At 39.3% G+C, this 13,759-nt stretch overlaps 1 protein-coding gene across 5 annotated transcripts in view; it reads left to right on the top strand.

The window, feature by feature from the left end:
- USP45 (ubiquitin specific peptidase 45) overlaps positions 1-13,759 on the top strand; it is a 254,120-nt gene that overhangs the window by 233,050 nt on the left and 7,311 nt on the right. For 4 of the 5 annotated variants that reach the window (XM_068231216.1, XM_068231215.1, XM_068231217.1 and 1 more), the window contains 6 exons: positions 510-601; positions 2,136-2,192; positions 4,711-4,842; positions 6,299-6,911; positions 8,238-8,335; positions 10,802-10,888. In XM_068231216.1, coding sequence (XP_068087317.1) covers positions 510-601; positions 2,136-2,192; positions 4,711-4,842; positions 6,299-6,911; positions 8,238-8,335; positions 10,802-10,888 — 1,079 coding nt within the window. The remainder of the gene's footprint in view (positions 1-509; positions 602-2,135; positions 2,193-4,710; positions 4,843-6,298; positions 6,912-8,237; positions 8,336-10,801; positions 10,889-13,759) is intronic. The other variant, XM_068231218.1, reaches the window with a different exon arrangement.

The following is a 13,759-nucleotide window of genomic DNA, read 5'->3' as shown; positions in this document are numbered from 1 at the left end:
TACTAGAAGATTAGTTGCAAAGAAAATATTCTCATATTTGTATTTTCAGTTATATAGTTTTTTTTTATAACATTGCATGATTCTCTAATATTTGCAGTTTACACACTACTCCGCATTCTAAATGATTTTACAGAGCAGTCTTGTGAACTATTGACCTGTCCTCTGGAGAGAAAAAGAAAATACAGTGACTGACAGTTGATATAACAAGATTCAGAAGACAGAGCTCTCTGCAACTTTGAAAGTCGTGGAGCTCAATGGCTTTTTTGCATAGATGACAACTGGAGTTTCCTGTACTGGGAACAATATTAGACTTAGAGACTTCTGTCTCTGCTCCTAATGTTTTATTTCCTAGCTGTACTACACATACAAATCATCATAAATTTATTTCGCTTCAGCGTCTCTTTAAGAAATTAATGGTACCACATGTAGATAATATTTTTAAAGGATTATTTTATAAAAGGTCTTTAATGCTAATAGGTATCTTTTTTTTTTTTTTCCTCTGTCCTTAGCTTATGGAAGAGAAGGCATGAAAACAAATTTCATTGATCGAGTATTTGTTGGTGAATTAACCAGCACAGTCATGTGCGAAGAATGTGAAAATGTAAGTAGATTTTATTATTGTGAAAATCCACAGATTGTAAGTGAGTGACCAGGGCTTGGTTCCTGTGTGCCTGACTACATCTGCATCTGCAGTGGTTAAGTTTCAGCTGTGTTCTGCTTTGCAGATTAACACAGATAATTGCCAATACAACATGGTGCTTGCAGTACAGTCACTCTAGTTGCTTTTTATGCGTATTGTTTTGCATTCTTTTTTTTTTTGCAATGCTGCAGCAGTTTAAACAACCTCACTTTTTTTAGCCAGAAAATATTCAAGCATCCTAACTCCAAAGTGTGCGTCTTTTTGCAGTTTGAACCCAAACTTTGTTAGAAAGTTAAAAGCGTTAAGGTGCTTATTCATCTGTCGATTTGTCAATTTTGCCACCAGATCGTATATCAAATTGATTCCTCTCTGATGAGATGGATCAGGGATCTATTGCCTCTCCAAACACTGCAGCTTCTCAATAGATTTCAGCTTGAAATCTGTTGAAAATCTTCCTATTGCTACTTCCCCAAGAGTATTGAAAGCTCACCTTTCCACTGGTGTGACTCCTGGCCTCACTGTGAGCACCTGTATGACATGACACCGGCACATGTAGTGACATAACTACATGTGCCAGTGTCACGTGGTATATGCACTTGTGGTGACACCGGGCACCAGAAGAGGCCAGGAATCATGCCAGTGAACAAGTCTAGGATACATACACCTGGGACAACACTGGCCGGGGTCAGTCAGTCGCTGGGAAATCAAAAGCAGTTACCGCCGATTGAGCACCCGATCGAGCCCTTGCGGCCAAGATTTTCCAGCATGCATGATCGATCCTTCCGACCAATTTTGGATGGGAATCCCACTGTGATTCTGTAATCTATAATTTTAAGTAACACTCGCCAAATAAATCCTCCACCCTGAAAATAATTTGCCAGCTATATACATTGTGATAATGTTGGCCAGACATGTCATCTCATCTTTTAAATATCTTACAAACAGCTCGGTGACACAGTGACTAGTCCTATTCCTTCGCAGCACTAGTTTCCTGGGCATTACAGCTCCTCAAATCCCAAAACCTAATGGTGGGTTAATTGGCCTCCTTCTAAATAAAAAAACAAAAACAAAAAACTGACTATGGTGTGGATAGCATATTACAGTTAGGGTACACATACACTCACAAATAACATGGACACCTGTCTTTCTGAGTATGCTCAATGTTAACCATTGCTTACCTTGGCCACTCATGAACTTTGAGTTCTACAGAAGAAAAATTGCTTCCCAAATAAGTTCACTTCTTTATTCAGTAAAAAATATTATTTATGACATGAACAAGCCCCATATGACTTATCTGCTGCTTCAATGTCATGTGCCATGATCAGGTATATATATTTTTTTCTTATAAGAATGGTCCATTGACACGTATTTGCTTGTATATGTATATTTACCTGTACTTTGTGTATGTTTGTAAGAGAGACAATTCCATGTTTAAGCATTTATAGATATTAATGTGAATTCTCCCTAAATGTATTTGTATTTTTCTCCATTCCAGATTTCCTCTGTGAAGGAAGCATTTATTGACCTTTCTCTGCCAATCGTAGAGGAGAGGGTATGTGAGATACTTTTTCTGTTTTGTCATTTGTCAGAGCACATTCTATGTGACATATTCAGCCAATGCATTTGAATTCCATATCAGTGTCTGATTTGCTGTTCAATATTGTCTTTTGATTGTCTCCATGCTTGTTGTTCTGTTTTTAGGAACGAAGTGCATGCTTTCATGTTGAGTGAGGCTTTATTGCACTGTGTGCATTGGCGTCAGTTGTAACCCGTATGCACAAAATGTATTGGAACTAACACACTGTTAACAAAGGGCTTGTTCCCATCTCATGCGTTTTTGTGTTAAACAGCGTTTTTTTTTTTTCCTGACAATGCATACATGATTTTATCTGTTCTTTTTTCATTAAAGCGGAATATAACACTGCATTTCAACTTTGCTCTAAAACATTATTTACAGCATATTATATGCAACCAGAATTTTTTTGTTACTAGACCAGTATTGGAAGGGTTACACACAGAGCTTTAAAGTTCCGTTTAGAGAACTGCTCCCGCAGCCGAAGTTTAGATAGATACATTTAAGTAAACAAAATGTAACAAGTGAGGAATGTTACACACTCTTTGGCTGTCCTCCAGCTCCTGCACAGTCAGAGAGAGTGAGTCACATTCCACAGTTGTTACATTTTGTTTTGCTTAAATGTATCTATCTAAACTTCGGGTGTGGGGAGCAGTTCTCTCCAGGAACTTTAAAGCTCTGTGTATAACCCTTCCAATGCTGGTCTAGTAAAAAAAATGCTGGTTGCATATAATATGCTGTAAATAATGTTTTAGAGCAAAGTTGAAATGCAGGGTTATAATCCGCTTTAAGCTCTTTAGGTCAAATATGTTTTATTCCATTTTTATAACACACAAAATTATCCCAAAGAAAATAAGTAAGTTGACAGAATACGTCACAAAACAAAACCAGTAAAGGTACCATATAAATGCTACATAGGATATGAGTTACTCGTCATAGCAAATCTTAAAGGCAGGTGGAAGGTATGTGGGGGCTGAGCAGATAACCAAATAGTATACACAATAGCAATGCAAAACTGTATGACAGAGAGCAGAGAAATGAACATGGGGAAGTGGTGTCTCGCAGTGGATATTGCCATCTGTGGGACATGTAGGAGTGCAATATAACAAGAGAGGAAACACACAGACGTATAACAATGGAATGAGTGTAACATAGCAATAGAAATTGAGCTGCCTAATTTCCAGAGTCCAACAGCCACGTGGGAAAGTGGAAGGGGAGGTAATGAGAAGGGTGTCCAGGAGGCCTGTAAAGTGCTACTCCAAGACAGCCACAGGGGTAAGGGAGAGGGTAGTATTTAATGGCCGATATATTCTGCGAGACCAGATGGTTAAAAACAGTTCAGGACCACAGGCTTACATCCCCCTAGTGATCAGGATATTTTTTACAATTTAGTGCTCTGCAGCTTAAACGGCTCGCTGCAGAGCCATACAACTAAGCAGGCAAGTGAACCCCCCCCCCCTTTTCTGCCCACCAACAGAGCTTTCTGTTGGTGGGCTCTGATAGCTGCTGCGATTTTTTTTTATTATTTTTATTTTATTTTTTTATAAAATTGTCTATTTTATATTTTTATATTTATTTTTATCCCCTCTGACAGCTAACCACTGCGATCCTCTAGGAGCCTCTCCAGGGGACGACTGATTGACACGGCTGTCCCCAGTACAGCGCTGCTGTAGATCGCAACGCTGTACAATGTAAATAGACAGCGGTTTTGCCATCTAACAGTCTGCTAGCGGCGATTGCTGCTGGCAGACTGTTGATGGACTGGAGCTCTGTCACTGAAGCGGGGATGCGCGCATCGGCTCACACGATCCCCTGTAAAACCCCGCCCCAGGACTGGACGCCTTTCAGCGTTAGTCGGTCCTGGGGTTGCCACCTTCCTGACGCCTATCGGCGTTAGACGGTCAGGAATGGGTCTAGTCTCAGTACACTAGAGAGAGGATTAGAACTCATGTGACATGGTATGGCAGCAAGAAGAGATTATTGTTCTAAGGAGAGGATTAGTGATTGAAACCGTTATAACACCTGCAAACGCTATGCATGGAAACCACATGCATAAAAACACATGTACTAATGTGACAGAGTAATGTAAGCATAGCCTAAAGGCCTGAGCACACTGCTGCATAGCTGATCAAGTTTCAGCAGATTGCCTCAGTATGCTTTACGCACGGACATTCGACAGTGGATAGGCAGCACTGTGTGATAGACATACTGATGTGCTGATCAGCAGTGCGTTATCACAGCACACTGCTCTATGCATTTTGAGTGCAGCACAGAACTGACTCAATCAGCATAGTTTAATGGGACAGTGCTGCAGCGGAGGTTCCCTGCGTGTGTCTAACCTGCACTGCTGAACGAAGTGCAATGTGCTTAAGTGCTGAAAGCATCCTGTAGTTTATGCATGTATTGAAAGGATACCCATAAATAATGTCCCATGGCAGAGTGATGTCCATATTGTGTCTAGTAATCACTTTGCATATATGTTTTGCTGTCTTATCAGGTTTCTAAGCCAGCAATTTATGGAAAAGGAAACAAAGTGAAAGCCACCCAAGATGACAATCATGTTCTCTGTAACTGCAATAACAATGTAACCGAGAGATCACAGAAGAAACCAACCCTAATTACCGACAATGTAAGGATCATTTTAATTACAAAAATAATTTATAATTTATACTGCAAGTTTTCTGTAGTTGAAGTAGATCTCCATGCAAAGATAAAAACCATGTAGAAACCATGATACTCATCTCTCCATAGTTCCTGGTGCTGCTCTTCTGTAATTCAAGCCTCTCTTCTCCTCAAGCCTCTCTTCTCCTCAAGGTGCCTCAGTGAATGTAACATGAGTAACCAAAACATTCCAATACCTCTAGCATGGTTATCTGTGCTATATCTTCTTTTCATTGGTACTAATGAGTGGGCCATGGAGGCCTGTCAATCAAAGCCATTGTCCCTACTTTCCTATAGCTCCTATTGCCCTGGTGGGGGCAGCAGCAGAAGAGAGCCAAAAACTATTAGAAGAATTAGAAACAATTAGAGTATGAAAGAGTTACTGTTTGCTTTTTTTTTTGCTTTTTTTTTATCTATGTCTGTAATTTTAGTTTTGCTTTACCATATACTGTATACCGTTATCACATGAGTATGAGTTGTGCCATTAAATCTTTATTATGTTTCTCACATGACTTCACTACTTAGAGAACTACAGACCTTGACCAGGTATGCAGCTAGTGTAAGAAGCCCAGCTCACTTGTTACCTAATTTTGCAGCACTCAATTTGCGAAACAAGAATGCTGAGAGCTCTGCTAGTTCTTCCTGTGGTTAGACTTCCTGATGTTTAAGTGTAAGGACAGTGAATATAGTCACACCTCCTCCATCCTATCTGGCCACGTTCTAGCCTTTCCATTGGTGCAATGGTGAACAGGTCAGGAGATGTGGAGGATGTGGCTACAGTCACTGTGGTCTGACTTCCATATGAAGAAGACTAATCAAATTAGGATCCAGGAAGGCCATCCATGGCCTTCTTTATTGAGATAATTGCTCTAGAATGGGAGGTAAGATTGTATAGAGAGCTGTACCTGCCTTTAGTTAACTTTCAGTAAGACTAATCTTACTAGAATTCTACTCAAGAGAATTGCAGGTTCCATCCCCTCTCACAGTCTTCCTGTCACTTCTGTATAAAAAGGAGCCATGTAGAAACTGTTAAATGCTTCATAATCTTCCTGTCTTTCGCCTCCAGTTCTCTGAAGAGTCTAGGAATTGGATCAGCTCCATTGGAAACCTGATTGGCCTGTTCTGAGTTCCTGTGACTTTGACTATTTGTACTGAGTTGAGTACAAATCAGGAAATATGTACCAGGTCATGTTTTTAGGCAGGTAGATTGTAGAACTGGACTTCTGAGAGCATGTTGATTAGAAGTAATTGGGAATGTTTTATTTTCTGCTGCTAATAAACCGACAACTGCAGAGGGTTGATAGGTATGTGTTTTATGGGATAAGAGTTCAAAATTGTTAAATTCTCATTAATAAAACTACTGCTGTTATCTTCAGTTGCATTTTAAATTGATCACCACTCATGACTTTTTCATTGCATTTTAGAACCAGACGAGAGAAGGACAGCAGCCATCCCACAATCCAGCCTGTAAAGACAGCGGCAATGTTGAGATAATGCTATTAAACAAGAAATCTGAAGAGGCTTCATACAGTAATGTTTCCAGAGCTGTGAAGCCTGGCAGCCAATCAGATGCCAGTGAAAGAGATGAGGACAACGAGCTGGAAAGCAATGGAGATGCAGATAGTGAAGCTTCGGAGTGTGACAATTCATCAATCCAAATAGAAGTCAACAGTGACAATAATAATGATAAAAACCATGGAACTGCTGAAAACAGCCCTGTTATTAATGATTACATAAACTCCTCACTCAGTGCCATCACTGGGCCTCTCTCTAAACTCAGTCTTGATTGTGCAGAAGAGAATCAGGACTTGTCTATAGAGGTGCCTTGCTTGCATCCCAATTGTGTGCTTTCCCAGAAACCTGAGAATGCTTTCCAAACACTCTCCCAGGGCTACGTAACCAGCCCCAAGGAATGCTCTGTGCAGTCCTGTCTCTACCAGTTTACATCTGTAGAGCTGCTGATGGGGAACAACAAACTGCTATGTGAGAAATGCTCTGAAAGCAGGATGAAGTATCAAAGGAAACCCCATTCTGCTGGTAATGCTTTTTACCTTGTACTGAAAAAGATCTGAATTCTGCAAAGTACAGCCTGGCAGGAGCACAAAGCTATTTCCACTTGTGCAGCCCACAGCATACTAATGCTACATGAATCACTGTAGTGACTCCAATTATTACAGCACACAGTGCATTTTTCGTGCAGCAGGTGGGCAGGCATGCATGGAATGGAACAGCTTGAGACTATAAATTTGCTGCACCCCTTCTGTAAAGATTTGCAAACCTCGGACATGCCAAGAGAGCAGTATTTGCAAAAACAATTAGTGCAATTGACACCAAGAATAAAATGATCAATTTCTATATTTTTTTCAGATTTAAGAACATCTATTACATAGTAGGGAAGGATGCGCCTTATCAGAAAGTGAGGGTAATCACAACATGTAATTATAGCTCAACAGCAGACTGCTGTACAAGCCACTGTTTCAGACAGAAGACATCAAGTGCATTTCAGTGAAAGAATAAAAAAAATTGGAAGCTTGGTGCTGCTTGCACCACTTGTTTTGGAATGGAGCCGTTTTGCATATTTTGGTTTTACTGCTGCAGGATTTATGTGGTTTTTTTTTTTTAAAGAGAATCTGTACTCTAATATTCTTACACTAAAAAGCATACCATTCTATTCCTTATTTTCTCCTGGGCCCCTCTGTGCTGTTTCTGCCACTCTCTGCTGCAACCCTGGCTTGTAATTAACAGTTTTAGGCAGTGTTTACAAACAAACTAACCAGCTTGTAATAGGCTTACATAAACAGAGTGTGTGAGTCATACAGAGTGTGCAGGGGGCCTGCAGAGGGTGTGTATCGCTTCTATCCAATCACAAGCAGCCCTGCACATTCCACACATTCAAGCCTTAGCCCGACAGACACGACAGAGGAAAGGAGATAAGATTTATTACAGAGACAGTGCAATTAGGAAAGGCTGCAGTAAGCCAGAGCACATGAGAACAGGCATAGGAACTTATAGGATAGAAGAACTAAGGCTGAAAAATTTGTTACAGAGTCTCTTTAATGCCTATGAATAAAGCATGCATTACAGACATTAAAGAGACACTGAAACGAAAAAAAAAATATATGATATAATGAATTGTATGTGTAGTACGGATAATTACTAGAACATTAGTAGCAAACATTGCATCATTCTTTTATATTTGCAGTTTACATACTACTCAGCATTCTAAACGATTTTACAGAGCAGGCTAGTGAACTTTTGAACTGTTCTCTGCAGAAAAAAAACAATACAGTGCTATATTACGAGCATATATAGTATTTCTCCTGATTCTGTATTTGATTTAATCAGTCATTGTTTCACACCTAGAAGAGAAGCAAGTCAGTGTGTATACCAATGCCAGGAAACAGTTGTTGATTTCTGCAGTACCAGCTAATCTCATTCTGCACTTAAAAAGATTCTGCCAAGTAAGTCATATCATGCTTTTTTTTTTTTTAAAGAGAAAAACAGCCGTGTGTGTGTGTGTGTGTGTGTGTATGTATATATATATATATGTATGTATATATATATATATATATATATATATATATATATATATATATATATATATATATATATATATATATATATATATAATTATTTAGATTGTGTTGGGGAAGAGGCAGGTGGTCTTAAAGTGAAGCTGTGGGAGAATAAAATGAATATAAACATTTTAATCCTGAAGTTACATTATTATTTTGTTTTGAAGGGTCAAAAATGTAGGTTTAACATAGAAACTACGTCCAGGAACCATGCGCGCTGCCGCGCGCTCCCGCGGCCGATCGTGCACGCGCACTCCCGGCCGCGGATTCGGTAGCCAAGGAATCAATGTATCGGGCTATGGTGCCCGATCACTGATTCCTCTCCCCCGCTGAAAAAGCGACAGCTTCTCTCGGAAGCTGTGCTTTTTCTGGCTGTTCCCTCCCCGATGCGTCACTCTAAGCGTGTGTTACACTTAGAGTGACGTCATGTAAACAAACTCATGGCCGCCATCTTGTGGCCAAAAAGTAATACTACAACTGAAAGGAAAAATAAATAAAAATGAACACACATTTACATTATAAATCTATTGTTTACCTCCCACCCTCCCAAAACTACCCAAATAAATTGTTTACTATAAAAAAAAACAAAAAACATTACAATAAAAAAAAAAAAACATGTAAATATTTACCTAAGGGTCTAAACTTTTTAAATATCAATGTAAAGATGAAATATTTCTATATTTTTTTTTATTTTAAACTTGTAAATAGTGATAGATGCAAAATGGAAAAAATGCACCTTTATTTCCAAATAAAATATTGTCGCCATACATTGTGATAGGGACATAATTTTAACGGTGTAATAACCGGGACATATGGGCAAATACAATACGTGAGTTTTAATTATGGAGGCATGTATTATTTTAAAACTATAATGGCTGAAAACTGAGAAACAATGAATTTTTCCTTTTTTTTCTTATTCTTCCTGTTAAAATGCATTTACAGTAAAGTGGCTCTTAGCAAAATGTACCCCCCAAAGAAAGCCTAATTGGTGGCGGAAAAAACAAGATATAGATCAGTTAATTGTGATAAGTAGTGATAAAGTTATAGGCTAATGAATGGGAGGTGAACATTTCTCACGTGAAAACGACGGAACGCGAATGGGTTAAAGATTGCTCTCTCTTGCTTACATGATTTGGGTCCTCTGTCAGAGGAGGGAGTGCAAGGGCACTGCACAGTATATTAACTGCTCCTGATGCTGTACTATTCTGATGACAGAGCTTGGATGTTACTCCTGGAAACTTTTTGAACCAGTATTCCAGATCAGGGCTCAAAGCACCAAGTGCTCCTACCAAAACTGAAATCATTTCAGCCTTTACTTTGCACATCTATGTCCTCTTTCAGGCCCTAGTAGTTCTACACTTTCTCATGCTGGCTTTTGTCTGATACTGTACATACTTTTTTTTTTCCAGTTTAAATGGCATCCCAGTGTCCTCACTCTATATCTGTTAGTTGGATCAACAGGTTGATATATTTTTTGCACTTTTGCATACAGCTTGATGGTAGTTACACTCCTGTATTTGTATCCATATCCAGTCCTTGTGATCATTTTTGTGGCTTTATACAGCAACTGACATCTTCTGCAGCTCTTTACAGCGTAACTAGCCATCCCGATAAATTAGTTGGTGTCCCTTTTAATTGAGCCGAGTCTACAGTAGGATTATTAAACTAATTGAGAGGCTGGGGTTTGATTTCCTAGGGTCCATTCAAGTCTCATGTGAGGAGTTGGGGTTTATAATGTAGTAAGTGTACAATCAGTTCTTGAAGGCGTGTTGAAACAACTAAATGGGCAGTCACAAGGTTCTGAGTAACATGGACAAGAGTATTATATTGTACATATTGTGGTGGCTAGATCACTGGGTCAGAGCAGTAGCCACAGACCAATCAGTGCCTGTGCTGACTCCAGTACACTGTCAAAGTGCCCACATGAGAACTGGGTCATGGAGCAGAGGGAGATGGTTGCCCGGCCAGCAGAATCACATTTTCTTTGGCCTTGCAAGACTTTGCTGCTAGCTTTTAGTGCCAAATTCCACAGGTCACCTTCTGGGGTCTAACAAAGCCTATGCTTTGCTAAGTCAGAACTGTTTTGGAGACACACAGGGCAATCTACAGAACATTAGGCAGGTGGTTTTAATGGTTTTGGCTGTTCCCTGTATATTTCCACTAGTGGATAATTATTCTGATCTTTTGTTTTGTAGCATTTCATTCTGGTCTCTGCAAAGATATGTAATAATCTATAGTTCGGTTTAATATTTAAATGTAACTCTAGCATTTTCTGCAAAAACCAAACCAAACAAAACCCTGACATTTTTATTGAACCAGATTTACAACATGATCTTGTATTTTTCATTTCAGAGTGGGTTAACACTACGTAAAATTAGTAGGCATGTGGACTTTTCCCTAATATTGGACTTGGCTCCTTTTTGTTCAGCAACTTGCAAGGTATGATTTAGTGGTATGATACTATACATTATTCCTGTAATTAAATATTTATAAACCAAACTCATGGCTTTTTTATTTGGTTAAAATTGAAACGAGGTGCAAGTTTGAATCAGGTTTATAATACTTTCTGCATCCCTGTTTTAGTGAATTATCCTTACATCTTGTTTTATCAGGTTGTTATTATAATTCCCTACTTTCCAATCAGAGACACAAACAATAGTAACAGCATGATAAAGGCTTTTCCCCATTCTATCCTAAACCAACCAAAAATGGTTGCCTTGGCCATAGATACAGTACATACCATCTAGAGCTCAAACTGCTCCATAACAATACTATTACAGTTTTTCAAAAAGTAAAGCATTTGGGCAGCAGTTTTTGCTAACTTTAACTATGGTAGGTGCACGATATTGGGTTAACTATGCAAACCTAATATTTTGGGTTTTGGGGGGGGGGGGGGGGGGGTTTGAGGCCCCAACCTCTATTCCTTTGCCTTGCCTAATCCTAATCTTATCCAGTGCCCTCTGACTAGCTTTAACCTCCCCCTCACTCCTGTGGTAACCATAACCTTAACACCTTCCTGGCCACTTCACCTAACTCTAACCATCCATAACCTCCGCCTTTCAAAACATGTCTAATTCTAACCTACCTCCCAATTTACCATTAAAACAAAGCTGATTCTTACAAATAAGTTGATCCTTGTCTTAAAGTGGTATCGTCACCATAAAAATCAAATTTCAACAGCAACTGGCCTGAGTGTATTAAGTGATAAAGATGCTAATCCTGCATTCAAAACTTTTAAAAACTTTTTCTGCTGTTATGATTTGGAGTTATCACATACTTAACCACTTGAGGACCGCGGGCTTTACCCCCCTTAAGGACCGGCCACTTTTTTTCCATTCAGACCACTGCAGCTTTCACGGTTTATTGCTCGCTCATACAACCTACCACCTAAATGAATTTTGGCTCCTTTTCTTGTCACTAATAAAGCTTTCTTTTGGTGCTATTTGATTGCTCCTGCGATTTTTACTTTTTATTATATTCATCAAAAAAGACATGAATTTTGGCAAAAAATGATTTTTTTAACTTTCTGTGCTGACATTTTTCAAATAAAGTAAAATTTCTGTATACATGCAGCGCGAAAAATGTGGACAAACATGTTTTTGATTAAAAAAAAAAACCCCATTCAGTGTATATTTATTGGTTTGGGTAAAAGTTATAGCGTTTACAAACTATGTTGCAAAAAGTGAATTTTCCCATTTTCAAGCATCTATGACTTTTCTGACCACCTGACATGTTTCATGAGGGGCTAGAATTCCAGGATAGTATAAATACCCCCCAAATGACCCCATTTTGGAAAGAAGACATCCCAAAGTATTCACTGAGAGGCATAGTGAGTTCATAGAAGATATTAATTTTTGTCACAAGTAAGCGGAAAATGACACTTTGTGACAAAAAAAAAAAAGTTTAAATTTCTTCTAACTTGCGACAAAAAAAAAAATGAAATCTGCCACGGACTCACCTTGCCCCTCTCTGAATACCTTGAAGTGTCTACTTTCCAAAATGGGGTCATTTGTGGGGTGTGTTTACTGTCCTCGCATTTTGGGGGGTGCTAATTTGTAAGCACCCATGTAAAGCCTAAACCGTGAGGAGTAGTCTTGAAACGAAATTTCTCAAAATGACCTGTGAAATCCTAAAGGTACTCATTGGACTTTGGGCCCCTTAGCGCAGTTAGGGTGCAAAAAAGTGCCACACATGTGGTATCGCCGTACTCGGGAGAAGTAGTACAATGTGTTTTGGGGTGTATTTTTACACATACCCATGCTGGGTGGGAGAAATAACTCTGTAAATGGACAATTGTGTGTAAAAAAAATTAAGATTGTCATTTACAGAGGTATTTCTCCCACCCATGGGTATGTGTAAAAATACACCCCAAAACACATTATACTACTTCTCCCGAGTATGGCGATACCACATGATTGGCACTTTTTTGCAGCCTAACTGCGCTAAGGGGCCCAAAGTCCAATGAGTACCTTTAGGATTTCACAGGTCATTTTTGTTTCAAGACTACTCCTCACGGTTTAGGGCCCCTAAAATGCCAGGGCAGTATAGGAACCCCACTAATGACCCCATTTTAGAAAGAAGACACCCCAAGGTATTCCGTTAGGAGTATGGTGAGTTCATAGAAGTTTTTATTTTTTTGTCACAAGTTAGCGGAAATTGATTTTAATTGTTTTTTTTTCACAAAGTGTCATTTACCGCTAACTTGTGACAAAAAATAAAATCTTCTATGAACTCACCATACTCCTAACGGAATACGTTTGGGTGTCTTCTTTCTAGAATGGGGTCATTTGTGGGGTTCCTATACTGCCCTGGCATTTTAGGGGCCCTAAACCGTGAGGAGCAGTCTTGAAACCAAATGTCGCAAAATGAAGTGTGAAATCCTAAAGGTACTCATTGGACTTTGGGCCCCTTAGCGTACTTGGGGTGTAAAAAAGTGCCACATATGTGGTACCGCCGTACTCAGGAGAAGTAGTATAATGTGTTTTGGGGTGTATTTTTACACATACCCATGCTGGGTGGGAGAAATATCTCTGTAAATGACAATTGTTTGATTTTTTTTTTACACACAATTGTCCATTTACAGAGAGATTTCTCCCACCCAGCATGGGTATGTGTAAAAATACACCCCAAAACACATTATACTACTTCTCCTGAGTACGGCGATACCACGTGTGTGACACTTTTTTGCAGCCTAGGTGCGCTAAGGGGCCCAACGTCCTAATCACAAGTCATTTTGAGGCATTTGTTTTCTAGACTACTCCTCACGGTTTAGGGCCCCTAAAATGCCAGGGCAGTATAGGAACCCCACAA

The sequence above is a fragment of the Hyperolius riggenbachi genome, chromosome 4 (assembly GCF_040937935.1).
Source record: "Hyperolius riggenbachi isolate aHypRig1 chromosome 4, aHypRig1.pri, whole genome shotgun sequence".
Taxonomy (NCBI): domain Eukaryota; kingdom Metazoa; phylum Chordata; class Amphibia; order Anura; family Hyperoliidae; genus Hyperolius; species Hyperolius riggenbachi.
The sequence above is the reverse complement of the archived record's forward strand: the minus strand, read 5'-3'. Positions and strand labels throughout refer to the sequence as shown.